The sequence below is a fragment of the Nuphar pumila genome, chromosome 12, assembly GCF_984573655.1.
Source record: "Nuphar pumila chromosome 12, dmNupPumi1.hap1.1, whole genome shotgun sequence".
Lineage (NCBI taxonomy): Eukaryota > Viridiplantae > Streptophyta > Magnoliopsida > Nymphaeales > Nymphaeaceae > Nuphar > Nuphar pumila.
In genome coordinates, this window is record NC_143260.1 from 80,477,695 (window position 1) to 80,504,030 (window position 26,336).

Below are 26,336 nucleotides of genomic sequence, written 5' to 3' on the forward strand. Positions count from 1 at the left end.
TACAAACCTGAGCCTCATTTGATGAGGTATTTCATTTTCCGCCCGATCAGGATAAGGGTACAAACCTGACCCTCATTTGATGAGGTATTTCATTTTCCGCCCGATCAGGATAAGGGTACAAACCTGAGCCTCATTTGATGAGGTATTTCATTTTCCGCCCGATCAGGATAAGGGTACAAACCTGAGCCTCATTTTAAGAGGTATTTCATTTTCCGCCCAATCAGGATAAGGGTACAAACCTGAGCCTCATTTGAAGAGGTATTTCATTTTCCGCCTGATCAGGATAAGGGTACAAACCTGAGCCTCAATCAAAGAGGTATTTCATCTTCCGCCCGATCAGGATAAGGGTACAAACCTGAGCCTCATTTTAAGAGGTATTTCATTTTCTGCCCGATCAGGATAAGGGTACAAACCTGAGCCTCAATCAAAGAGGTATTTTATCTTCCGCCCGATCAGGATAAGGGTACAAACCTGAGCCTCATTTGATGAGGTATTTCATTTTCCGCCCGATCAGGATAAGGGTACAAACCTGAGCCTCATTTGATGAGGTATTTCATTTTTCGCCCGATCAGGATAAGGGTACAAACCTGAGCCTCAATCAAAGAGGTATTTCATTTTCCGCCCGATCAGGATAAGGGTACAAACCTGAGCCTCAATCAAAGAGGTATTTCATTTTCCGCCCGATCAGGATAAGGGTACAAACCTGAGCTTCATTCAAAGAGGTATTTCATTTTCCGCCTGATCAGGTTAAGGGTACAAACCTGAGTTTCATGTTATGAGATATTCCATCCCCAATTAGGTTAAGGGCCAAACCTGAGCTTCGTTCCATACGAGGTATTTCTGTCTCATCCAGGTTAAGGGCATAAAACCTGAACTTTGCTCTCATAGAGCAAATATTTTCTCTCCATTCTTCGCTTCATATCTACCATCTTCCTCGGGCCAATTTCTTCATACTCAGTCAGATACTTCTAACTGGGGCATTTTTTTAGCCCAAATTTGGTGTGTTTTCTTTGCCACTAAGCTCGGCTATGAGCCGGCTTAGTAGCAAAGAGGGGCATCTGTAAACACCCCAAATTTTCACTCACCTCCCTGACATTTCCACCAAGCATCATCATTCAACCTCTGGGATCGCTAGAGGGCAAAATGGTCATTTTCTGAGCATGGAACCTACAAAATTTCAGATTGCATCTACAACTCTCAATTTTTCTCTATTTTTATCTCAGATGTTCAAAATTTTACTCCTGACAGGAGACATACATCTCCAAAGTCTTGGTTCAAGATTCTATTGCATAAGACATGACATTGCATATCATTGCATGAGCATTTCAAATCACTGCACTGCACAACATGTCATTTCGAGGTCCAGAACTCTTGATTTCAAAATTTTCAATCCAGATTAGAATTTCAACTCTTTTCAAAATTGATTTCAAAACCCTGGGTCTTCAAAATTATCAATTCTTCCCATTTTACCCCCAGGACTCTGAATTTCAAAATATTTTCTCAGGAAAACGATCTGGATAGTTTTCAATATGGATTTCAGTCACTTCACCTCAGATTTTGCCCTTTTGACAATTTCAAATATCTCCCTTTTACAAAATTGCCCTACAGGGACCAACTCTTTCCAAAAATTCCTGTTTTACCAATTAGTCCAGATTTTATGAAAATTCCAAAAAGAAGTTGTTGTTTTATCCTTATTTCAGTAAAGAAGCAATGTGGGACCCACACTGAGGTGGTGTCACACAAGCTTTTCTTTTGAAAATTTGAATTTTGAAAAACCCAAAAATATAGGAGCCTTGTCCCCTGGATTGTGCCACTTGTCTTTTCTCTCTCCTCCCATTTCCATGCCAAGTGTCAGTGTGGGGCTACCCTAAGAAGCCGCCACATGTCATCCCATTTACCTGCCATGTGTCACCCTATCCATCCTGTGCCATGTGTCATTCCAAGATTACCAGGAGATGCCAAGTATCATAGGTTGTCCTGTCTAGAAAAAGTGGAGCTTGTCTCCTCTAAGGTGGCGCCACTTGAAGTGTGTCTCCTGCAAGGGACACGTGTCAACCTCTCCCTCCTTCTAGAAAAGTAGCCTGACACATGTCTCTCCCTACTTTTCTCAGAAAAGTAGGAGACACGTGTCACTCCTAAATTCCTCCAGAAAAGGTAGGCTTGTCTCCTCTGAGGTGGCGCCATTTGGAGTGTGTCTCCTACAGAGGACACATGTCAATCGCTCATTTCCTCAGAAAAAGCAAATGCCATGTGTCATCCTCTACTCTTTTAAGAAAAAGCAGGTGACATGTGTCATTCTCTGCTCTTCTCAGAAAAAGTAGATGCCATTTGTCATTTCCTGCTCTCTTCAGAAAAGCTAGAATTCAAATATTCAAATCTCCTCATAGGTGGCGCAGATCCTGAACTTCACCTTTTCCATGTTTTCTGAGATGGCGCCACATGGCTTGGCCCTCCTTCTCTCCCCTCTGCCACGTGTCATTCTCTGCTTCTTTCAGAAAAAGCAGGTGACACATGTCTCCTTCTACCTCCTTCAGAAAAAGTAGAGGACACATGTCTTCTCCCTACTCTTTTCAGAAAAGTAGGAGACACATGTCACTCCTGGCTTTCTTCAGAAAAAGCAAACCATTCAAATATTCAAATCTCCTCCTAGGTGGCGCAAATCCAGAGCTCTGATTTTTCCATATGGCCTATGAGGGCGCCACATGTCCCTTGCCTATCCCTCCTGCCACATGGCATTGTAGGAGCCACCCTGAGGTGGCGCCACATGTTCACCCTCCATTCCTCCAGGGCCAACCTCCATTTAAAATTCAAATCCCCCATGAGGTGGCGCCATCTGAAGAACCTCCTCCAGCAGGCTGACACTTGTCAGGTATAAAACCATCCTGGACTGTCACATGTCCAGATCTCCTTTCATCAGAAAAAGTAGAATTCAAACTCCTCTGAGGTGGCGCCTTCTGAGCCCACTGCTCTGTTCTTCTGACATGTGTCAAACACCTTTTGAGGTGGCACCAATCCAGAGTCCCACTTGGCTTCAAATTTTATTTTTATTTTATTTTTAATAAAAGTAGCCCACCATGAGGTGGCGCCACCTGAGGACTCCCTACAAAAGGTGAGTTTGAATTTCAAATTCCAAGAGAGCACCCTCTGAGGTGGCGCCATCTGGGAGCTTCCTGCAGAGAAAATCACGCAAACCAAATTTCGAAAAATTTCAAATCCTGCTGAGGTGTCTCACCCACAAAATTCTCATTTTTTATTTTCTCAAAAATCAAAATAAGCACCCCTGAGATGGCGCCACATGGAGGGCTCAGATTGAGCCTGTTTGAAATTCAAATTTTTTTTAGAAAGTTTATAAAAACAAGGCTCCACGCCCAGCAGAGGGAGGATTCTTTTTGGAGAGAAGACCATTTTGTGAACTTGAAAATTCGACCTATCCTCTTGAGGGTCCGAATTTGCATTTTGGAATTCACGCCCCCTGTGGCTCAGTGAAGAAGACGGTGGGTCGATTTTGGTGAACCATCCGAAGCCCGGAGCGAAGGACGAAGGAAGCTCGTGATAGCCGCCCCTTTCAAGAGCTTCAACACTGCCTAACGAAGCAAGGTGCACTTCTTTTCCTCTTGATTTGATTTCATAATTCGATTCGGGAGTCGTTTGAAGAAAGAGCTCATCCGAGATATGGATTGAGCTATTCTCATAAAACGACATACATAAAAATATTCAATTATGCTTCCTTGATGATTTTTAACATTCATGCATTTAGCTAGGTTTAATTTGCATTTTATTTCATTCATTTAGCATATTTCATGAATTAATTAGGATTAATTTAGCATTTATTTCAATTCTGCTCATTTTCAGTAGGTCTCTGTTTTTGTCAGTCAGTCCACACGTCATTTCATGCATTTATTTTTATTTAAAAATCCCAAAAAAATCAAGGAATGCGCCCTTAGGTGTCCTTAGAATTGTGCCAAAAATTCGGAGGCATTTGAATTTGTTTACTGCGGTAAACGTTCAAAATGGCAAGTCGGGTTTTGTTACCCGGGATGCGTTTTGAAAATCATTTGCCGACTTGTAAAATCGATATATCCCTCATGGGAGATCCGATTTTCAATCCGAAAAATGTTCTGAACTCGAGAGAATGTCTAGTTTTTAACCTGAGTTTATCAGATTTTTCTGATTTTTTGTATGTCTGACAAAAATCCGAGAGTTCGGGACACGTGTTAGAGCCTGATTTGGGCCTCTGAGATCTTGGATCGACTTAGGGCTATGGTTTCTCTTTGTGTGCTGCTCCAAATCCAAAACTGTAAAAAATGAAAGTTATGTCCGAGGTGTCCTCTGTTTGCATCTGAAAGCCTGTGGTTTTGTTGAATAGTGTTGATACCTGCTTCAGATTTTTCTTGTCAGTCCCCTGTTTGGTCACATTGGTCTGTTTTGTCAACTTAGGAACACAAAGTTATACTTTTATCCATGTCTCTGTTGATCAAATGCCAAAGTTATGAACATGAAAGTTGTTCAGGTAGGTGTCGTGAGTAGCTCTGATTAACTTCATAAATTTTCATTGCTGTTTTATATTTTTTTAGCATTTTACATCAGATTAGGGTGATTTTTACCTCTGTCAGAACCAAATCTCTGTTATTGAACTCACCATGGCTCAAATCCCGAAGCTGTAAAATAAAAAATGTTCCATTTCGGGTCCTTTAACAGTCTGCAAAATATCAGAAGTTTTCATGGTGTAAATATTGCATTATCATATTAAGCATTGCATTTGGTTCGGATCCATTGGCAAAATCCACTATTTTAGGACTTTCTTTAAATTTTTAGCATTTAAATCATATCATTTCGTGATTATTAGCATTCTAGGCTGTTTATCAGAGTATGTAGATGCTTCATATCGAATTTTGTGCAATTTGGAATCCATTTGAGGTTCGGATTTGCCATAATATCAAAACAGGGTCCCGCAGGACCCAGATCCAAGCAAAAAACAAGCGAAATTCGTTATTTTGGATAAATTGCAAAATGCCAAGTTCTGATTTTACAGTCTTAATGTATTTAGCAGCGTGTCATCATGCCTCATACTGCATTTCATCATCATTGGATTCAATTTGAATTTTGAAATCTCAATTTTACCAAGTTTTCCTTCAAAAAACCCTGATTTTAAAGGTATAACTTTATAATTAGGGGTATTTTGGTCATTTTTACCACCATTTCGAATTTCAAACTATTTTTCACTGAATTTCTTGCATTTTCAGCATTTCAAATATCAAGGAAGCATGATAATAGGGTTTATATCCAATTAAATCCAATAATTTCATAATATTATTGGAAAATCTTGGAAAAACCCACACATTTGAGCTAACCCTATTTCAAGTTTGACAGGACCAATCAAAAGAAGGAGCTGAAGTCTGCAAATTTCTTTTATTTCCTTTATTTAGTGATGTAATAATGTAAATTTTGGAATAAGATATTTAATTTCTTGCTTAGACTAGGATGCATATCATATAGTTTGAATTTATGCAATATCCTGCTTATATGATTCATGCATTTTATTTCAAAAGCACTATGGATGTTCACGAATGGCACATGCACCAACTCTTAGGGAGTTGATGAACTCGGTGGAGTCCATATTTACGGCCCTAGTCAGAATATGGACGAGACCCAGATCCATCATCTTTCTACTAGTCACATTGAGCCTACACTCTTAGGCTATCTTAAAATGCACATCATATTTCTAATATTTTCAAAGTATTGTGCATTAAATCAATTAAACTCTGAACATATTCATGGCCACAGTCAGAATATGTGAAGGATTTATTTTGACTTAATACACATTTTCCAACAAATTTCTTAGAAAATCTTTCAAAGTGCATTCATACACTCATATCATTTGCATCATGAAATCATTGGTTTTCCCACGATTTTCTTAAGAAAACTTCATTCTCAAGAAATCGATTTCTCAAGAAACTCTGAGGATTTTCCAAAATCGGTTTTCCTAAGTCAAGTTTTTCCACAGTTTTCCCTGGAAAATGTTATTTTCTTAAGACTTTCAAAAAAAGAGTTTTCCAATCTTTCTCCAAGATCAAAATCGATTTCCAAGGATTCCAAGGGTAAAATTCCCAGGATTTCAATTTCCCAAGTTTTGAATTTCCTTCTCCAATGAGTTTTCCTATAAATTTTCCATCATTTTTTCTCAAAGTCAGAGTTTTCCTGAGAAATGTTTCCCCTTTTCAAATGTTCACCTTTTCTCAAGAATCACTTCTGTTTTCCCAGGATTTTCAACCATTCATGATTTTCCCAAGTCTTTATAAACTTTCTCGAGATTTCAAGTCTTTTCATCTGAGTTTTCCTGAGAAATCAATTTCCATCTTTCTCCTTAGAAATATTTTCCAATCCCAAATCATTTCCCAAGCATACATCATGTTTTCCAACTTACATCTTCCAAATCTCATAGCACATGCCTGAATTCTCTGTGCATTTAGGATAGAACACGATTTCGATGATTTAACTAAGTCAAGCACAATTTTGGTCTTTGGTTCGATTACCCCTGTTAAAGGCGGCAGGAACGATCGAACCTCGTACCGACAGGTCGAGCCCCATCCCATGGATTTTTCCGCAATTTTCAAAACGGAGGCGAGTATTTCAAAACAATTTTCCAAAATCCGGTCAAGTTTGAAGCGCGAAATCATTTTCCTCTTTCTCTTTCGCAAGAAAGGAAAGACGGGGGAAAAATTTCGCGATGATAACAGCAGGGCTCGGCCAGATGCACTCAGCCTATGGGCCACTCTCTCGATGCCTCAGGGTGCCGGTGCCAACATGCACCCGGGGAGTCTTGTCGGACTTAGGCTGGGTTGTAAGCCCTCCCCACTCTGCGGGACCAGGTCTGAGCAGGCTCAGACCAGGGGGTCTCTGGGACCGCAGGTCTGGTCCAAGGGACCAGACCAGCGTCTAGGCTTTAGCCGCAGCCCATAGGTGGGCGTCGGGTGCTAACCGCACGCGAGTAACATTTGGGGCTTCTGCTCTATGCGAGACCATCTAGTATGAACCAATGGTTGAGACCAATGTCAGTAAAGACCTGCAAGGTCTGGTCCAAAGGACCAGACCCATACGTTTTAGCCCTAACCTTTGGCCCCTATGCAGCAGGGAGCTGTCGGGTGCTAGTTGCGCACGAGCACCCCGTTGTTCGGGTGCTTTCTCGTTGACTGTCACCCATGTCAGCCGCCTGGTCCGACCATAAGGCTCAGACTAGGAACATGAATTAATTTGTGGGTCTGATCCAAAGGATCAGACTGCAACCCATCGGGTTACTTTGATCTTTTGGGGGAACCTGGTGAGGGCGTACCCCAGTTGGCCTCATGGAACTTCTGGGTGTGCTCACTGCACCGTGTGGCACACTAAGTTGAACCTAGTGGTCTGGTGTGACCCAATGTTTCAACCACCTCGACAACAAGTTCAGTGTTTTTAAGTTGAGATCCGCACGTATATGCAAAGTTAAGCGAAAGAAGCCCGCATTCGAGCATTACCTCGAACCTTGAGCTTACTAAGTTTGGTGGATGCGGGTTCATTGTCCGACAGCCCCATTTAGTCCTTTGCAGCAGAGTAGGTGTGTGTCTCGAGTGGCTTCGGGGCCACAATGGGTGTCTCAAGCACTTTGGCACCCTATGCCTTGATTTTGGCACATTCGAGTGAGCGAATAATGAGTGAACCCATTCGGATTTTTAGTGGGCTCTTCGCTGCCCTGTTTTAGATTAGACTCAAGGAGCGACTCAGTATGTGGTGCTATGCCACCGATGTGTATGATTTTTTTTCCACCGATTAAGGTTTTGGTCATCTTATTAAAAACCATCATTTTTGTGATGGTTATCCCTGTATAGTACGACAACCTATACCGGGGTAACGCTAATGTTATTCCCATAAGTTGGGAATATCCTAGATTTCATTCTCGACACGTAAGTGTGACGAATTCACGAATCCCCTTATGGAATTGGTTCCACTTTGTCAGCATCAGAGAAAGATGCTTTGCGAACATTAGTAACCCAGTGATGCATATAAGTATAATTGTCCTTGTGACATATTTACATCGTTTCTCCCACAAGTGCGGTGATCCACCTTGGAAATGCGAATCAAATTTCCATACTCTGGGAATATCTTAGATTTCAATCTCAACACATGAGTGAACCGAAATCGTGAGTCTTCTCTATAAGAGTGGTCTTGTTTTACGAGAAACACCAAATAAAGACTTTTGAAGTTCTGATATGTTGAAATTGTAATTGAGAAACTTGTAATAATTGTTTCAGCATGTTGTACTTAAAATGATGTTACGTAATATTCTTGAATTGCATATCTCTTGAAATTGTGGAATTGTACACTCTCTCGCACATTCTCATGTAACTGAAATGTGTTTTCTAAGATATGCATATGTATCCATGCCACTGTTTGATTATAATTGTGTGAATAACATGAGATCAGGTGATTCTTAGCTCACACTCGCACGTAGCACACCTTGACACTTGTACTATTTTTTACGTACCTCGAAAGGGTACACTTGGGTCTCGTGTTAGAGACATAGATGAGTGCACAAGGTGCAGAACACACTCTGATGTGCGGAATGATCATAAAAACTTAAAGACCATAGGGTTTGAAAAATACACTGTTGTGGTTGTTAGACTCAGTTGAATTCTTTAGGCGATGGCCCTCGTGTCGTGAGTGAGCTCATGTATGTCTATACCCTATTAATGAAAAAAATAAAATGGTGTTATGATCGCTTTAAATAGCGATGTGCTTTTGTTAGCCGCGTAAGGCTGAGCACGTGAATGGGTAGGCTAAGTCCTCGTTTGCGTACCCTACGGGGACCACGAGGCATAAACACCTCAAAAAGATGTATGACTTGAAAAATAAGCCTAAGAAAGATAAACCTGCCGCGCCCCATTCACAAAACGGTTTACCTTAGAGAGGGTGGATGGTACAACCCTGAGTGACTAGTCGTTACTACGACACGTGATTTGACATGAGCAGTAGCATCCTTTGACCTCCAATCACTCAGAGTTAGGGAGGTCGAGGTGATCTTTTAAGATACCTCACTACTGCAGTAGAATGTATTACAATCCTTACCTATGTGAGAGTTTCTCTCAGCTATGTGATACTCGCATGAGGTTTACTCGGTCTATAGCATCCTCGGTTACCACATTAGAAATTTAATAACAGACATCGGGTGCATGGCTCACAGAATGCGAGGTTCCTTCGCATACCCGAAGGAGTACTTAGAAGAACCTAATTACTAACTAATCACAACTGACGTACCTTAGTAGTTCTTTACTTGCTACTTCGTTTAATGCACTTGTTCTGTTTCCATACTATTTCTTAGCTACTTGTATTTAGTAGTTGCTCAGTTTCCTGTTCACTGCTTTAGCTTGTTTACTCTTGTTACACGAGCACTTACTTGACACAAGCACATGTATCTGTTGTTGCACATGTTTCATGTTATATACATGTTTCTTCCTTGAGAGATAGAGATATGATGTTGATTCTTCACCACCTCACAAGAGTGCTGACCTTGTTTTATGGGGATGCAGGTGATGAATAGGTACAACGGTGATGCGACGACATACGGTGGAGGCTTGGGGACCCACACTTATCTACTGATCCTGCTCCTGTTTGGTTTTGGGTTTTAAGGGGATAATCCCCTTGTTTTGAGAGACAGATAGATTTGTTGTACTCTTGTCTCATTTTGAAATTAAACGTTGGGTTGTATATTTCAAAACTTGTTGGATATGCTTACTTACCTGTGGCTCACTCAGGCTTACGACCTTGTTACTTAGTTACCCATTTTTCCTTGCTTTCCGCTGTTTATCGTAAAACTATTTTAAAAAAAATCCTCAAAAATTCAAAGGATTTTTCCAAGGTCGGGGTTTGGGGTGCCACAGAGATTGGTATCAGAGCAGCTTTAAGTGTGGTCCAAGACTTCAGCGTGTATTATCCATCGCACTGTAAGTATGTTTAAATCTGAATATATATTATTTGCATGTTCCTCACTTCTTAGTTAGAATTGTATGCTTAATTATATGTACATGGGTTAGATGTCGACGAACCCAAGTTATGAGAAGATTTTGGAAACTCTCCAAGACTTGGTTTGAGGTGAGAACTCCTTGAGCCGAGCGGTTCAACACCTAGCTCGAGGTGTCCACATGATGGCACAACAGGCACCTCCGTGTTCTAGGTGTCTTGTGAATCACGTGGGACAGATCTGTCCCTGTGAGTTATGCAATTGCCCCTACTGTGGTCTTAGGGGGGCATATCGAAGAGGAATGTCAGACAAAGCTTCGTGATGAGCTCTGGAAGAGTAACACTGATAATATTAATGATGTATCATCGGTCACTGGACCGAAGGTTGTTGAAGTGGACAGTCAGGAAGGAGATAAGCGTGGTTCACCAGACTCTCCTTAGTACTCACCCGAATCTTATTCATATGTGGTTTCCTCGAAGTTTATGTCAGATCCTCCTATGCCTCCAGTACTGATGGAAGCTCAAGAAATATCTGATACACCCTTGAGAACTTATGTTTCTCCTCCTCGTATCAGGCCGTGACGATGTGGAAGTCGGAAGGATTACCGCAACTTTTACACCAGCAAGCCTTGATGATGTTATGTTGTTTAGTTGGAGACACTGAGTCAGTGTTTCGTTTTTTGATTTGCTTTTGTGTTTGGCAGTGTTTAGTAACCCTGTCTTTAACGAAGGGTATTTTGGGCATATAATGCATGAAACTTCCTTATTAATGTAATGAAATTTTGCTTTTAAGAACTTGTCTCGTCGCTTATACGTTGTTTGCTTGTTTAAGATGGTGTGCGTGCTTGTTGTGATGATCTGATGGCTTCAATCAACAACCTTACTGAGGTAGTTGGCCATCAGGCAGAGACTATGAGAAACATGGGTGACCATATGCAATAGGCCACTCAAGGTCAGGAGATGCCAGCACCAGTTTTTACTCCAGTTCCTGCTACAGCGATTCCCTATAAGCAGTTCATGGGTATGAATCCTCCTTCTTTCGACGGAAAATCGACACCAGAGGCAATTGAAGACTGGGTGCGAGAGATTGAGCTGATTTTTCGCGTTCTACAAGTAAACAATAATAGGAAGGTTAATTTTGGGACGTACCATCTTCGAAAGGATGTAGAGAGGTAGTGGGCTACCACCTGGGAGATCAAATTTGAGAACCAACCAGTCACCTAGGAGCAGTTCGTGGAGACCTTTTACGTAGCATATTTTCTGGCTCATGAGAAGAGCAAAAAGATGCAAGAATTCCTTGATCTACAACAAAGAAATTCTATATTGGCGGAGTACGTTACTCATTTCTGCAGTCTTGAGAGATATTGTCCCAACCTTTATGCCACTGAGAAGGACCGAGCGTTGAAGTTCGCTCAAGGATTGAAGCCTGTTTTGTGCACGAAAGTGTACACACGTGCACCTACAACCGTCAATGTGGCTCTTGAGACGGCCTCACTTTTAGAATAAGATTAGTCTGAGTTCCAAATGACGCAATCTTTAAAGGGCAGCAATGCCAAAAAAGTTGGCCTAAGAAGCGTCAATTTCAGAGGCACCGAGGTGGAAAGAAATTTCATCCACCTTCGAAGAAGAACCGGTACAACAACAACAACCAGCAACAACAGTATCAGCATAGACGACCCTAGTATCAACAACAGCGCCAGCATTAGCTGCCTCAGAGGCAGATCGCAGCAGCAGCAGGATGTCCCAAGTGTCCAGTCGACCATCCAGGTCGACCTTGCCCTCGTGACACTGAGGGATGTCTCTATTGTGGCAAGATGGGCCACTACATAAAGGATTGTTGGAAGAAGCAGTAGGATGATCAAAAGAGAAACACACCAGGAACATCACAGCCAGTTCAACAGAGACAGCCTCAGCAACACCAGCCGCAACAGTCGCATCAGCAGAAACAAGGCAACCAGAAAGCTATCGTAGGACGTGCCTACGCAGCAACAGTAGAACAAGTGACCAAAGGCGAGTTGGTCCAAGGTACTATTCCAGTTGTAGGTCATGCAACTTTTACGTTATTTGATTATGGCACTTCGCATTCCTTTATATCTGTCAAATTTGTTAGAACATTGTCTTTGATCGTAGAGTCTTTGAATTACCCGTTGGAGGTTCGTACTCTGACAGGTGATCAGTCATTTTATAATTCTTATATTCCAAGTATCGAGGTATCGGTGGCAGGGCAAAACTTATCAGCTGACGTAGTCCTACTAGATATGACTGAGTTTGACGTCATTCTAGGCATTGATTGGTTGTTTGAGTATCATGCTCAAGTTCTCTGTAGAGAAGGTAGAGTAGTCTTATTTTTGCCTAATCACCCTGTTTTAGAGATCAAGTTTTCTCGACCATTGCGAGATAGTCGTTTGATTTCTTCTTTTAAAGCCCAGAAGTATTTGCGAAATGGGGGTACTGCATTTCTGGTCAGTATTACCCCAGTAGAGCCTGAGTTAGTTCTGATTGAGGACTTGGACGTAGTTTGGAAGTTCCCCGATGTGTTTCCAGAGGAATTGCCTGGATTACCTCTAAAATGTGAGATTGAGTTTTATATCGAGTTGTTGTCTGGAACTACTCCTATTTTCAAGGTATTGTATCGTATGGCTCTGACAGAACTTGAAGAGTTGAAGCGACAATTGGAAGAGCTTTTGGAACAAGGTTTTATCCGACCTAGTGCATCCCCTGGGGTGCACCAGTGTTGTTCGTAAAGAAGAAAGACAGATCTTTGAGGTTGTGCATCGACTATAGGATGCTCAACCAAGCGACGATTAAGAATAAATACCTGTTACCAAGGATCGAGGACATTTTCGATCAGTTGCAGAGAGTGAGGATTTTCTCAAAGATAGACCTCAGATCAGGTTATCATTAGCTTCATATTAGAAAGGAAGATATCGCAAAGACAGCTTTCTGAACGAGATATGGTTTATACGAGTTTGTGGTGATGCCTTTTGGCCTCACAAATGCACCAACTGCATTCATAGATTTGATGAACCAAATTTTTCGTCTATTTGTGGATACTTTTCTGATCGTGCTTATCGACGACATCTTGATCTACTCAGAGAGTCCTGAGCAGCATCGAGAACATTTGTGTATCATTCTGGGTATAATTCGTGAGCATTAATTGTTTGCCAAGTTTTCTAAGTGTGAGTTTTGGCTTGAGCAAGTTATGTTCATGGGTCACGCGGTATCCAAGGATGGAGTGTCAGTTGATCCAGCGAAGATTAAAGCGATACTAGGCTGGAAGCAGCCTCAGAATGTTTCAGAGATTCGTAGTTTCCTCGAGTTAGCAGGATACTACCGATGATTTATCCAACACTTTTCAAGAATTGCATTACCATTGATGAAGCTTTTGCGTAAAGGCATCAAGTTTGAGTGGAATGATGCTTGCGAAGACAGTTTCTGGATCTTGATGTCTAAGCTGACGACCTCACCGGTGTTAGCTTTACCTTCAGACAGAGGTGGTTTTATGGTATATACAGATGCATCAGGAATAAGTTTGGGTTACGTGCTAATACAACATGGTAGGGTGATTGCCTATGCTTCAAGGCAGTTGAAGATTCATGAGAGGAATTACCCGACACGATTTGGAATTAGTGGCAATATTGTTTGCCTTGAAATCCTGGCGACATTATTTTATTTGTATGGAGAATCATTCAAGGTCTTTTCAGACCACAAGAGTCTCAAGTATTTGTTCTCTCAGGAGTTGAACATGAGACAACGACGTTGGCTCGAGTTTATTAAGGATTACGACTTTATGTTGTCTTACCACCCTGGTAAGGTGAACGTAGTGGCAGATGCGCTTAGTCGCAAGTCGAGTATCGTTCTGGCTAGTCTCGTGTGGAGCCAGAAGTTGATTGAAGATTTCATGGCTTGGAAACCTTTTTCGATTGGAAGCAAATCGATTAGATTGTGTGGTCTGACCATTCAATCAGAGTTTTTGCCTAGAATTGTGGAGGCTTAGAAGCTTGATGACCAGTATGATAAGTTTCTATCCTTGGCAAAACAAGAAGATACGTTCTTTAGTGTGTCAGATGATGGTGATATTTGTATGAAAGATCGGCTTTGGGTTCCGAATAACCCTGAGCTGAAGAAGGAGATTCTTGATGAAGCTCACATGTCAAGGTATACAGTTCATCCTGGTGGGACGAAGATGTTTAAAGATTTACAAAGGAAATATTGGTGGAACAGTATGAAGCGTGAGATAGCAGCATACGTTTCAAGATGCTTGACTTGTCAACAGATCAAGGTTGAGCATCATCGTCCTGGTGGTTCCATGCAGAGGATTGAGATTCCTCAGTGGAAATGGAAAAATGTTACTATGGACTTTGTGGTGGGTTTACTGCGAATCAGACGTAAACATGACGCAATTTAGGTAGTTGTGGACAGACTCACCAAGTCTGCCCATTTCTTACCTATCAGGATCAGCCAGTCTCTTGAAAGCTTAGTTGACCTGTATGTCAGAGAGATTGTACAATTGCATGGTGTACCAAGATCGATTATTTCTGATCGTGATCTCAGGTTCACATCGCGACTATGGAGTCAGTTGCAGTCAGCTTTGGGTACGAAGTTGAAGTTCAGTACAACTTTTCACCCTTAGACTGATGATCAATCAAAGGGGACTATTCAGACGTTAGAGGACATGTTGTGAGCTTGTATGCTCAACTGAAAGGACGAATGTGATTCATATTTGTATTTGGTTGAATTTACGTATAATAGCAGTTATCATGCCAGTATCGAGATGGCTCCATACAAAGCATTGTACAGAAGACCTTGTCGATCACGTTCGTATTGGAATGATATCAACGATAGATCTGGAGAATCACCGATTGTTCTTCAGCCTTACACTCAGCAAGTGCAGAAGATTCGAGAACGTTTGAAAGCAGCGCAAGATAGACAGAAGAGTTACGCCGATAGGAGACGACGAGAGCTATCGTTCAAGGTTGGTGACATGGTTTTTGTCAGAGTTTCACCGACCAAGAGTGTGTTCCGTTTTGGTAAGAAGGAAAAGTTGAGTCTTAGATATGTGGGACCATTCAAGATTTTGGCAAGAGTTGGTGAAGTGGCATATCGGGTCGAGCTACCTCAGCAATATGCTCATATTCACAATGTTTTTCAAGTGTCGATGCTAAGGAAATACATTCTTGATCCATCACATATTATTCGTTATGAGGACGTGGAAGTTCGGAAAGATTTGATGATGGCAGAGCGACTGATTGAGATTGTTGATCAACGAGATCAAGTTTTTTGTACTAAAACTATACTGTTAGTTAAAGTACGTTGGCAACACCATGGCATCGAAAATTGCACATGGGAGCCAAAAGCAAGCATGAGAGAGAAATATCCTGATCTTTTTGTAATCTAATGTGGGTGATTTCACGGACGAAATCCTTTTAAGGAGGGAAGGATGTAAGGTCCACAATATTTTTAAGGTAATATTATGTAAAGTATTTTAGTATATGAGATTTCTTGCGCAATTTTGAGAATTTTTCATTATTATACCTGTATGGATACGTGAGGTCTAGAATCGCGTTAGTAAAATGTAAGTAGCGATTGAGGGAAATCCGTAATGAATTAACTTCTAAAATTTTAAGGGAAAATTCATAATGTAAATATATAGTTTGTCCCCCAATTTGAGACCCAAACGAGAAAAAAAACCCCGTCAGTGCATGTGAATTACGAGAGATCGCCTAGCAATAGAACGATAGTCAAACGAGAGCAATTTTTGTAAGAGATGAAAATTTCTTTTAAGATAAGCTTTAGAAAGGTAAGTGTATTGAAAATTTGAAATAAAAATATATATGTCATGATATATGTTGATCTTAACTAATGAATTTAATGAATTATGGTAAAATCATTTCTAAGATGGTTAGTCAAGGGGTCGACCAAGCCCTTGGTTGGCCATTTTTTGGTCTTTTTAGGACGATAGAGGCCACGAAGACCTGGTCACGTTGAGCAGCTGGAGCTATGGCATTTTCGTAAGAGGATGGGGCGAGTTCCATAGGGAGGGCCACAATTGGCCCTACCCATTTGCATGCCCCCATGATGATGCACAAGGCCTCATTATGAGGGTGGGGCACCCCTCCAAGGCAACTGCCTGGGGTTGCGCCCCATGGGATTTCTAAATCCCCTTATACTCTTCTCAAAAGAGGGCATTGATAGGGAGTGTGCCATTCCAAGTAGTGCACGGGGTTGCACCCCATGGCACTTAGGTAAATTTTTACTTTTCTTTCTAAGGACGCACATGCATTAGCTAAGAGGGGCGGTGTGATCATGCAAAAATTTTCCTCTCGTTCCTCTTTTCCTTCTCTTCACCTTTCTAGCCTCTATTCCCTTTTTAAAGGAAAATAAAAGATAGAAAAGAAAAGAGAAAATAAAAGGAAGAAGAGGAAAGAACTCTTTTGCGAGGTCTCACTTTACCTTTGAAAATATTTTGAAAGATTACTCGCCTCCGTTTTGAAATATTTGCGAAAAAATTTGAAGACGGAGCTCGCTCGTCAGTACGAGGTTCGACCGTTCCTGACGCCTTTACCAGTGGTAATCGAACCAAGGATCGAATTTATGCATTTTTGCTTTGCCTTAATATTATCTAAGAATTTATTCTAAGTCTAAGGATGCACAAAGAATCATGTTTATGTAAATGCAAAAGATGGAGTGTATGCTTTCGAGAAGAATGATTTAGAAATTTTGGGATTTTCCAAATGATCTTGAAATTTTGAGAATATGATGAAGGAATGGTTTTTGAAAGTTGAAGATGGACTTGGAGAAGTTAGATTTTTCTAACTTTATGATTTAGAATAGATCTCGAGTTTTGAAATAATCAAAGATTGAGGTGAACCTGGATTTGAAGAAGGGAGATTTGAAAAAAATGAATATAGACTTCAAAAATGGATTGAAAGTCAAGATGGTATTTGAGAAATGGAGTGGAATTCTAGATTTAAATTTTGAAATCAGAATGGATCTTGGGTCTAGGTGAAATTTGAAAACGGGATTGAATTTTTAGATCTGGATTCCAAGATGAATTTGAATCCAAAATATGGAATCCTAAATGGCATTGGATCTGAAGTCTCGAATCCAAGATGAGGTGGGATTTGAAATCTGGAATCCTAAATGAAATTGGATCCGAAGTCTGGAATCCAGGATGGAATTGAATCCGAAATCTGGAATCCTAAATGGAATTGGATCTGAAGTCTGGAATCCAAGATGAAGTTGAATCCAGAATCTGTAATCAAATATGAAATTAGAAGATGGATCTGGATTTTGGAAATCCAGATGAGATTTGAAGATAAAATTGGGTTTTGGGAATCCAGATAGAACTTGAAATTGGATTTAAGAGATCCTAGATCGGTTTTTTTTTTAAAATTTGGGAAGAAGGATAGAGAATGAAACTAAATTTTCAGACTTGAATTTTGAAATCAGGAGATGAATCTGGAATTTCCAAAGTTGATTTAAACTTTGAAATGGGATTTGAATTGGAAATTGAATTTTGAATATAAAAAATGAATTTTGAAATTCCAAAATCAAATTGGACTTTAAAATTGAAGTTTAGAATCTGAGAATAAATTTTGAATTTACAGGAGTTGAAAATTGATTTGAGAAGTGAAGAAGATATTTGAGGAATTATCACTTTGTATTTTGAAAAAGAATGATGTAATTTTATCCTAAATGATGAATGAATTAAAAAGAATTTGAAATTTGTTTTTTAAAAATCATATTTCATTCTTTAAGTGAATTGAAATAAGATTGAAGATATAATACATTCCTGACTATGGTCATAAAATGTATTATAAAATAATCTGTATTTAAATTCAGATGAAGAATAAAACACATTTTGGTACCTTTATAGAGTTTAAAATAAAATTAACTCTCAATATATCCTAACTATGGCCATTGATATACATTTTGAGTTAATTTTAAGTTAAACTCTGATAAAGGGGAAAATATTTAGAAATATGATGATTTTTGAAAAGAGATCCAGTGTGGATCCAATGTTATTCCATAAAAAATGAAAATCTTAAGCATTGTCCATATTTTGACTATGGCCATCAATGTGGGTCATTTGCTTAGAATTAATCACCTCTTATTAGAATGGTGCGTGTGCCATTCGTGTTTTACTAGTGTGGGTTTTTGAAATAAAAGAAGAATGATATGAAAACAGATAATTCATGATATTTACATGCTCATACATTCTATTCTAAGCTGAAAATATAAAGATTCTTATTGATATCTAACTATTACATTATTGAAATTTACAAAATCCCTAATTTAAGGTGGAAAGTGGCATTTTCCATGTATTTCCTGTAAAGTTAGGTTAGTACAAGATAGAGATAATGGAAGATATTAAAATGCAAATGCACACATTTAAGCCTACTCTCATTGAAAGGTACATATATAATATCTAAATGTCATACATATACTTTATCGAAGATATACACATATATGTGAGGATTCCTAAGTAATGCATGACATGCTATGTCAATGTCATTGAGTATCTATTTATGAGAATGCATAGGAGATGGAGTTATAAGAAGACATGCATGAACTGATTTGGCATATATACACACTAGAGCTATGATGTAATTTCGATGAGAAGGCTAAATACATGTACTGTCGAGGCTATGAGATGTAGCTGTTGGTGGAGCTAATGGGAGATGCAAGTGTATTTTGCAGAAGGTGTGGGTGATGGACTTAATAGATATGCCTACTATGTGTATATATATTGGGAGTATGCGATGAAGGTCAAATATACACAGATATATATGGAAAATGGCGACAAACCATTGTTAACATGCGATGGTATTTACAAATGATGAATGCTAATGTGAAAATCAAATGCAGATGAAGTAACTAAATAGCAGGTAAAAGCAAAAATGGTGTTGAGGCGAAATACAATAGGCAAACGTGTGCTGATAGTGTTAAGCAGTGAGGGAAATGACGGGCACAAGTGAATAGCTAATGTAAATGGAGGGAAGTGGAAGGTGATGGGTAGCATATTGGTGTGTTGGTTACAAATAGGCATATAGGTATAAGGTGTTAGTGCCAAAGTGCAACAAGTGTGGCAGCAGGACACAGGGTGTGCTGTTGGAAATGTGCAGGGTTGCAGCTGCTAGGACTTGAGGGTGGTAAGTAAATGGGTATGTAGCTAGAAGCTACAGGGGCAGTGGGAATATGCTATGAAGAAAGGTGCAGGAAGCATTGTTGTGGGATTGATGATAGGTGATAGATGAGGATGTTGTAAAGGATGATGATGGAGAGGTGTTGTAGAGATGGATATATCATAGTGTTACATAGGATGCCATGATAACTATGATGAAAGCGGAAGGCAGTGGTATGTGAATAGTGCCCTTAGCAGGTGAAAAGGTGAGGATTGAGGTGAATATCACAACAGCAAATGATAGGTAACGGAGCGATGTAGGAAAAGGTGATCTATACAAGAATTACTAAAAGAAAGAATATCATGATGCATTTCAATGAGACGTAATAAAGTAAATGAATGAAATGGAATAGGAGTTTACGCACATGAGAAAGAGAGAGAGGCCTCCTCTCTACTGTATTTACATCAAACACTGGATTTTGGTAACTACACCCTGCTATAGGTGATAGCTGCCAAATCCTGGATTCAGCTGCTACTTTTCCAAATGCATAAAGCTTCTTCCAACTACCAGTTTCCAGATAGAGCCTAAATAAGAGTAATGATATATTGTCTCTGAAAACTGTGCAAAGGAGACGATAAAACACAGTGGTTCTTCCATGTGTATACAGTCGAAAATTGACGAGAAAAGTTAAGGTTGTTGTGTTAATAATGTACTTTTGTAGCAATGGAAGGCTGGGCCGTGAGTGTTAAACAGTAAATAGGAAAGGGGCAATAGGTGGTGGCAACAAGGTAGGGTAAGATGGTGAAACATATGGTAGCAACAGTTAAGTGTATATTTGTTGAGTGTCCCCAGATTTCTATTATGAAATGCAAATGGTATTACTGCAAACAAATTTTTTGAATGAGGATGGAATCAGGAATATAGTAAGATGGGTAATGAGAATGCAATGATATGTCAAATCAGATCTAGGATACGTCTAAACACAAGTTATAATGCAGATATAGACCTAGTCATTCCAATGCAAAGCAAAAATGGACACACCAATGGGCTAATATTATGCTAACGTTTAAAAGCAGAGCAAACCTCAGTACTTGCACCAAGGCTTCTTACAGGAAAATATATTTTGCTAGGGAACAACTGTCGTTGCTGCTGTCCAACTGATAAGGATCCAACTACTGACGAAGGCTTCAAGAAAATAGCCACTGGAAAGGCGAAACAACTATTGGGGTTCGGTCTCTGTAGCTGAAACAATCCAACAAGTTATTTCTGGTAGCAATAAGATATTCCTTATGCATGTAATCTTTGTAATTGCAAAACTATTATTGCCGAAGATGATGTTATTAAAAACAAGCAGCCAATGACGGATCTGAATCAACCTCTATTTGGCAATCCAGTATATAAACTACTAGTGATATGCTCTTACAACACAAGAAAAACATGTAAGCAGTGAAACTATGATGCTAAATTCAATCGACATCACTGAATTGAATCAGCGTGGCTGGATTTTTAGACTATAGTCACGTCCAGACCAAAAGGAGATCCGATGACAGAGGTTCAAATGTTTATCATTCTGGAATTTTGCAGGGGATCTGATGTCGGCTAGATAAGGGCCTTCTTTCTAGTCACTAATTAGGAATCCAAAATTATATGCACGAACATTGGCAAGTCAAAATGGGATTGAGTCATTTCTTTACAACAATTGATAGAAATCCTATACTTTGCTCAAGTTATTTGAAAAGCATGTTGAGGCCAATCCTCTGATAACTACTGAAGCTTTTTAGGAAGATTTTCCCTAAATACTCTTCACGCAATCCACTTAACAGGCATTATTTCCTCTCTCTACCATGAGGTGTTTTAAGATGTACAACTCCCCTATACTAGGATCATCAGAAGAATGGTTAGCTGATGAGTTGCACATTTATCTTGATCATGCAACATGCAGGTACTTCCAGGATAACGTCATAGAGTTTTTCTCTTTTTTTTTTTTGAATGTACCTGGAATTTGATGAAACAGGGGAATAGGAGACACCTTCATAAAATGGAGTTGATACGATCAAACTCAGGAACTCCACGACACCTTCAGGACTTATGCACTGGCTCTTATCTTCCTTGGTATCCAATTAAAAATCCAAGTATAAATTTGAATCACTGTGTAAGTACACAGGCGAGTCTCCATGATATATAGTTCTATTGCTTTTGGGTTTTATGGAAATTGCTGGTCTTACCATGGAACATCTCATAATGGCCACCACCGAGTTCTGAACTTCCCATGAACATCTCTTATTGCCTTAAGATCAGGCATCAACCAGGAAGGTTTCAAAATCTGGATTATTTTATGATCGTTCGACTCAGATCCTTTGGGTAGGAGAGAAGATGAGGCGGTTAGATGGGATTCATGTGGGGGTTCTGTGGTGGAGCCAATCCTCTTGTCATAAGGGCTAGTGACAGGATTGATCCAGCTCAGGTGAATCGTAACAAGTTCAGTAAATCTCTGATTGAGAGTGGCCTAAGTGGGTCGTACTACGAATGTCAATGAACCCAACGTTTTCGCAATAGCTCTTGATCGAACAAAGTATTATAATAAAACAGGAATCCATGTTGAATCAAGCAAGCATTTCATAACAAATCAAATATAAATACAAAAGGAATTCAGTTGCAGAAACCATGAAGATGCTGGAATGGGATAAAACTAAAATGAATGAACACAGAGATCAGTATGAATTAGAATGTAGTAAAAACCGGAAATCAAATATAAGTTGCGACTTGGAATGTAAATTAAACATGCAGAACAGAAAAAAAATAAAATAAAATAAAATAAAATAAAAAATAAAAATAAAAATTAAGAGAACTTGCGATGTGCAGGAAGATGATGGACTACAACTTGATTGCAAGGGAGATGAACAAATATGAAGGTGAATTTAGAACAAAGAACAAAAATGTGCAGATACAATAAAGAACGATAAACAACATTAAAGCAAGTGTTCACGGTATATGGGATAAAACGAAATTCCAAAAATCTAAAAAAAATAAAAAAAATAAAATAAATCAACAGAAGGCGTAAACTGAAACAGAGATGGTATTTTGAACAAAACAAAACAAAAAAACAAAACAATGGATTCGACCATACCAAAGTGGGGAATCAAGTGTATATAGATGATCACGACTTAACAGGAAAAAAAATGAATCAAAGAAATGAAAACCAAGATGTTGGTTGATTTATCATGAGCGAAACAGAATTCCTATGTGAATGGAAAATTGAGGCAAAAAAATGAAATCGGAAAATAAAATCAACCGTAGATTAGAGGGCAAATAAAACAAACAAAAAGAGAGAAAATAATAATATAAAAAAAATGTGTTGGAATGAGATCATTTTGTTGATATTGCGTTGAGGTGGGCTGATTTGCTATAAGCAGATCAACCTTACCACATATGCTTCAAGGGGCAAGATGAGAAAATAAAAAAGGAAGACTCAAAACCAAGGGATAAGAAGTCCTTACCGTGGCTATCACTGGAGGTCAAGTTTCCTTTGCTCGATCAGAGAGGATCCGAGAGAAAGAAAATCAGAAGAAGAGGGGAGAAGAGGAAGAAGACCAGAAGAGAAGAGGATACTGAGAGAAAGAGGAATCTGATGCTAGAAGGGTGGAGGGGTGAAGGCGATGAAGGAAAAGGGGAGCCTCGGGCGTGTTTTTATAACGGCAAGCCATTATGAGATTTTCAGAGGAGGTTTCTCTTGGTTCTGGATTTTTTTGAAAAAGGGGTTCCTTTCAAAAGGTTTTCTAGAAAGTGTTTTTTTACAAAAGATGATTTTCAAAAAGGGTTTTTTGTGGAAAATGCATGATTTGTTTAAAAAAAATGAACTCCAGAGTTGGATCTGGATCCAGCATTTTTATAAAATATTGGGTTTGGATCTCGTATTGAGATCGGATCTAGATAAAGCATACGAGAAAATCCAGGGAATTGATTTTTTCTGATTTTTTTGAGAATAAGAGTTTCAGACTCAGAATTGGATCTGGATATCAGATCTGGGTCCAGGATTGGGTCAGATATAGAATTTTGAATTATGAATTCCAGTGAATCTGAGAAATAAATGGAATTTCGTCAGAGATTTAACCCAATTTATTCAGAGGATGAAGGTCGGGGGAAAATGGGGATTTTTTGGATTTTTTGGAAAATTTGGGGTGTTCACAGGCGACCATGCAGGGCATTCATTGCACTTCCAGAGCATAGAGGAGGCGTGAGACGCCCCTAGCCACCCATCTCCTGCTACTTCAATCCCAGTCCTTGCTTATTTTGAGCCCTTGATATAAAGACTTTGAAGTGAAGGAGAGAGAGAGAGAGAGTAGTTGGCGAGTTTGGACATCTCTCTCTCACTCTCTTTCTCTCATTCTCTCTCTTATTTCCATCCATTCTCTTCTTAAGGTCGTGTGTGAGGTGTGAGGGCTTTCAAGTGAAGGGTACATCCAAACCCCTTAGCATCTGGTTGCTTTTACGCTACCTTCACCATCAGAGCATCCAAGGTGAAGTCTCAACTTCACATTTTTCGGTTTCTTGAAGAAAAATGTATGAAACATGAAGCCAAGGCCACCGGTGGCATCTATGGTATGCACGGCCCTTGGCGGATTAGAAACCATGCTAGCATTGAAACGTGATTGCCCAGTTCCATCTTGCTTCTCGTATTGCAGCTTGTTCATGATTCATGAGAAAAAAGAAAAAAAGAAAACCCCCCTTTTGTTATCTTTCAAACTCTTTCATGCATATAAGCATTCTTTTTTTTGTTGTGCATGTTTGGTCCCCAGCCCTTCTTACAGTCATGAGGTGGCTGGGACCTCTTGAAGCCTACGTGGTGGCTGGAGCATCGGACTGGGTACGAAGGTAGCTCAGTCCAACCATGGCCCCTTACAATCTCTCTCTCATTTTGCGCAAATCCCCACTCCAGTGGTTTATGTCTTTTTTTGTTGTGTCTCCCTTTTTGGGGTTTTTGCAGGGTGTTCGGTTGGTCCATCCCCTGCTGGGACAGACCTGACCAGGTGCACCCTGGTTCAAGCAGGGCTCAGCCAGGTGCACCCAGCCTATGGGCCACTCTCTCGGCGCGTCAGGGTGCTGGGTGCCAACAAGCACCCGGGGAGTCTTGCTGGCCTTATGCTGGGTTGTACGCCCTCCCCACTCTACGGGACCTAGTCTGAGCAGACTCAGACCAGGGGGTCTCTCGGACCGCAGGTCTGGTCCAAGGGACCAAACCAGCGTCCAGGCCTTAGTCGCAACCTATAGGTGGGCGTCGGGTGTTAACCGCACCCGAGTAGCGTTTGGGGCTTCTGCCATATGCCAGACAATCTGGTCTGAACCGATGGTTCAGACCAGTGTCGGTCAAGACTTACATGGTTTGGTCCAAAGGACCAAACCCATGCATTTTAGCCTTAACCTTTGGGCCCTATGCAGCAGGGAGTTGTCGGGTGCTAGCTGCGCCCGAGCACCCCGTTGTTCGGGTGCTTTCTCGTTGGCTGCCACCCATGTCAGCCCCCTGGTCTGACCATAAGGCTCAGACCAGGGTCTTGAATTAATCTGTGGGTCTGGTCCAAAGGACGAGACCGCAACCCATCAGGTTGCTTTGATCTTTTGGGGGAACCGGGTGAGGGCGCACCCCAGTTGGCCTCATGGAACTTCTGGGTGTGCTCACTGCACCATGTGGCACACTAGGTTGAACCTAGTGGTCTGGTGTGACCTAAGGTTTCAACCACCTCGACAACAAGTTCAGTGTTTTTAAGCTGAGATCTGCACGTATATGCAAAGTTAAGCGAAAGAAGCTTGCGTTCGAGCATTACCTCGAACCTTGAGCTTACTAATTTTGGTGGATGTGGGTTCGTTGTCCGACAACCTCATTTAGTCCTTGGCAGCATAGTAGGTGTGTGTCCGGAGTGGCCTTGGGGCCACAATGGGTGTCTCAAGCACTTCGGCACCCTATGCCTTGATTTTGGCACATTCGAGTGAGCGAATGATGAGTGAACCCATTAGGATTTTTAGTGGGCTCTTCGCTGCCCTGTTTTAGATTGGACTCAAGGAGCAACTCAGTATGTGGTGCTATGCCACCGATGCATATGATTTTTTTTTCACCGATTAAGGTTTTGGTAATCTTATAAAAAACCATCATTTTTGCGATGGTTATCCCTGTATAGTACGACAACACATACCGGGGTAACGCTAATGTTATTCCCATAAGTTGAAAATATCCTAGATTTCATTCTCAACACGTAAGTGTGACAAATTCACGAATCCCCTTATGGAATTGGTTCCACTTTGTCAGCATCAGAGCAAGATGCTTTGCGAACATTAGTAACCCAGTGATGCATATAAATATAATTGTCCTCGTGACATATTTACATTGTTTCTCCTGCAAGTGCGGCGATCCACCTTGGAAATGCGAATGTAATTCCCATACTATGAGAATATCTTAGATTTCAATCTCAACACTTGAGTGTACCAAAATCATGAGTCTTCTCTATAAGAGTGGCCTCGTTTTACGAGAAATACCAAATAAAGACTTTTGAAGTTCTGATCTGTTGAAATTGTAATTGAGAAACTTGCAATAATTGTTTCAGCATGTTGTACTTGAAATGATGTTACGTAATATTCTTGAATTGCATATCTCTTGAACTTGTAGAATTGTACACTCACTCGCACATTCTTATGTAACTGAAATGTGTTTTCTAAGATATGCATATGTATCAATGCCACTGTTTGATTATAATTGTGCGAATAACTTGAGATCAGGTGATTCTTAGCTCACACTCGCACGTAGCACACCTTGACACTTGTACTGTTTTTTACGTACCTCGAAAGGGTACACTTTGGTTTCGTGTTAGAAACATAGATGAGTGCACAAGGTGCACAACACACTCTGATGTGCGGAATGATCACAAAAACTTAAACACCATAGGGTTTGAAAAACACACTTTTGTGGTTGTTAGACTCAGTTGAAATGGGCGGTGGCCCTCGTGTCGTGAGTGAGCTCACGTATGTCTATACCCTAGTAATGAAAAAGATAAAATGGTGTTATGATCGCTTTCACGAGCGATGTGCTTTTATTAGCCGTGTAAGGCTGAACACGTGAATGGGCAGGCTAAGTCCTCGTTTGCATACCCCACGGGGACCATGAGGCATAAACACCTCAAAAAGAGGTAGGACTTGAAAAATAAGCCTAAGAAAGATAAACCTGTAGCGCCT

General features: G+C 40.3%; 1 protein-coding gene across 1 annotated transcript; it reads left to right on the plus strand.

Annotated features, from left to right (window-relative positions):
- The first annotated feature begins 12,248 nt into the window (after positions 1 to 12,248).
- Positions 12,249 to 24,301, plus strand: LOC149821058 (uncharacterized). The gene is made up of 5 exons (XM_089981890.1): positions 12,249 to 12,684; positions 14,082 to 14,356; positions 14,876 to 15,272; positions 23,915 to 23,990; positions 24,103 to 24,301. The coding sequence occupies exons 1-5, from the start codon at positions 12,249 to 12,251 to the stop codon at positions 24,299 to 24,301; spliced, it is 1,383 nt and encodes a 460-aa protein (XP_089838016.1).
- The last annotated feature ends 2,035 nt before the right edge of the window (positions 24,302 to 26,336 follow it).

Excerpts from the sequence above, each read along its gene's own strand:
- LOC149821058 (XM_089981890.1), top strand. The coding sequence starts at position 12,249 with ATGACTGAGTTTGACGTCATTCTAGGCATTGATTGGTTGTTTGAGTAT. Across the intron at positions 14,357-14,875 it reads ATGTTACTATGGACTTTGTG|CAAGTGCAGAAGATTCGAGA; the intron begins GTGGGTTTACTG and ends CCTTACACTCAG. Across the intron at positions 15,273-23,914 it reads TCAACGAGATCAAGTTTTTT|CCCTTCTTACAGTCATGAGG; the intron begins GTACTAAAACTA and ends TTTGGTCCCCAG.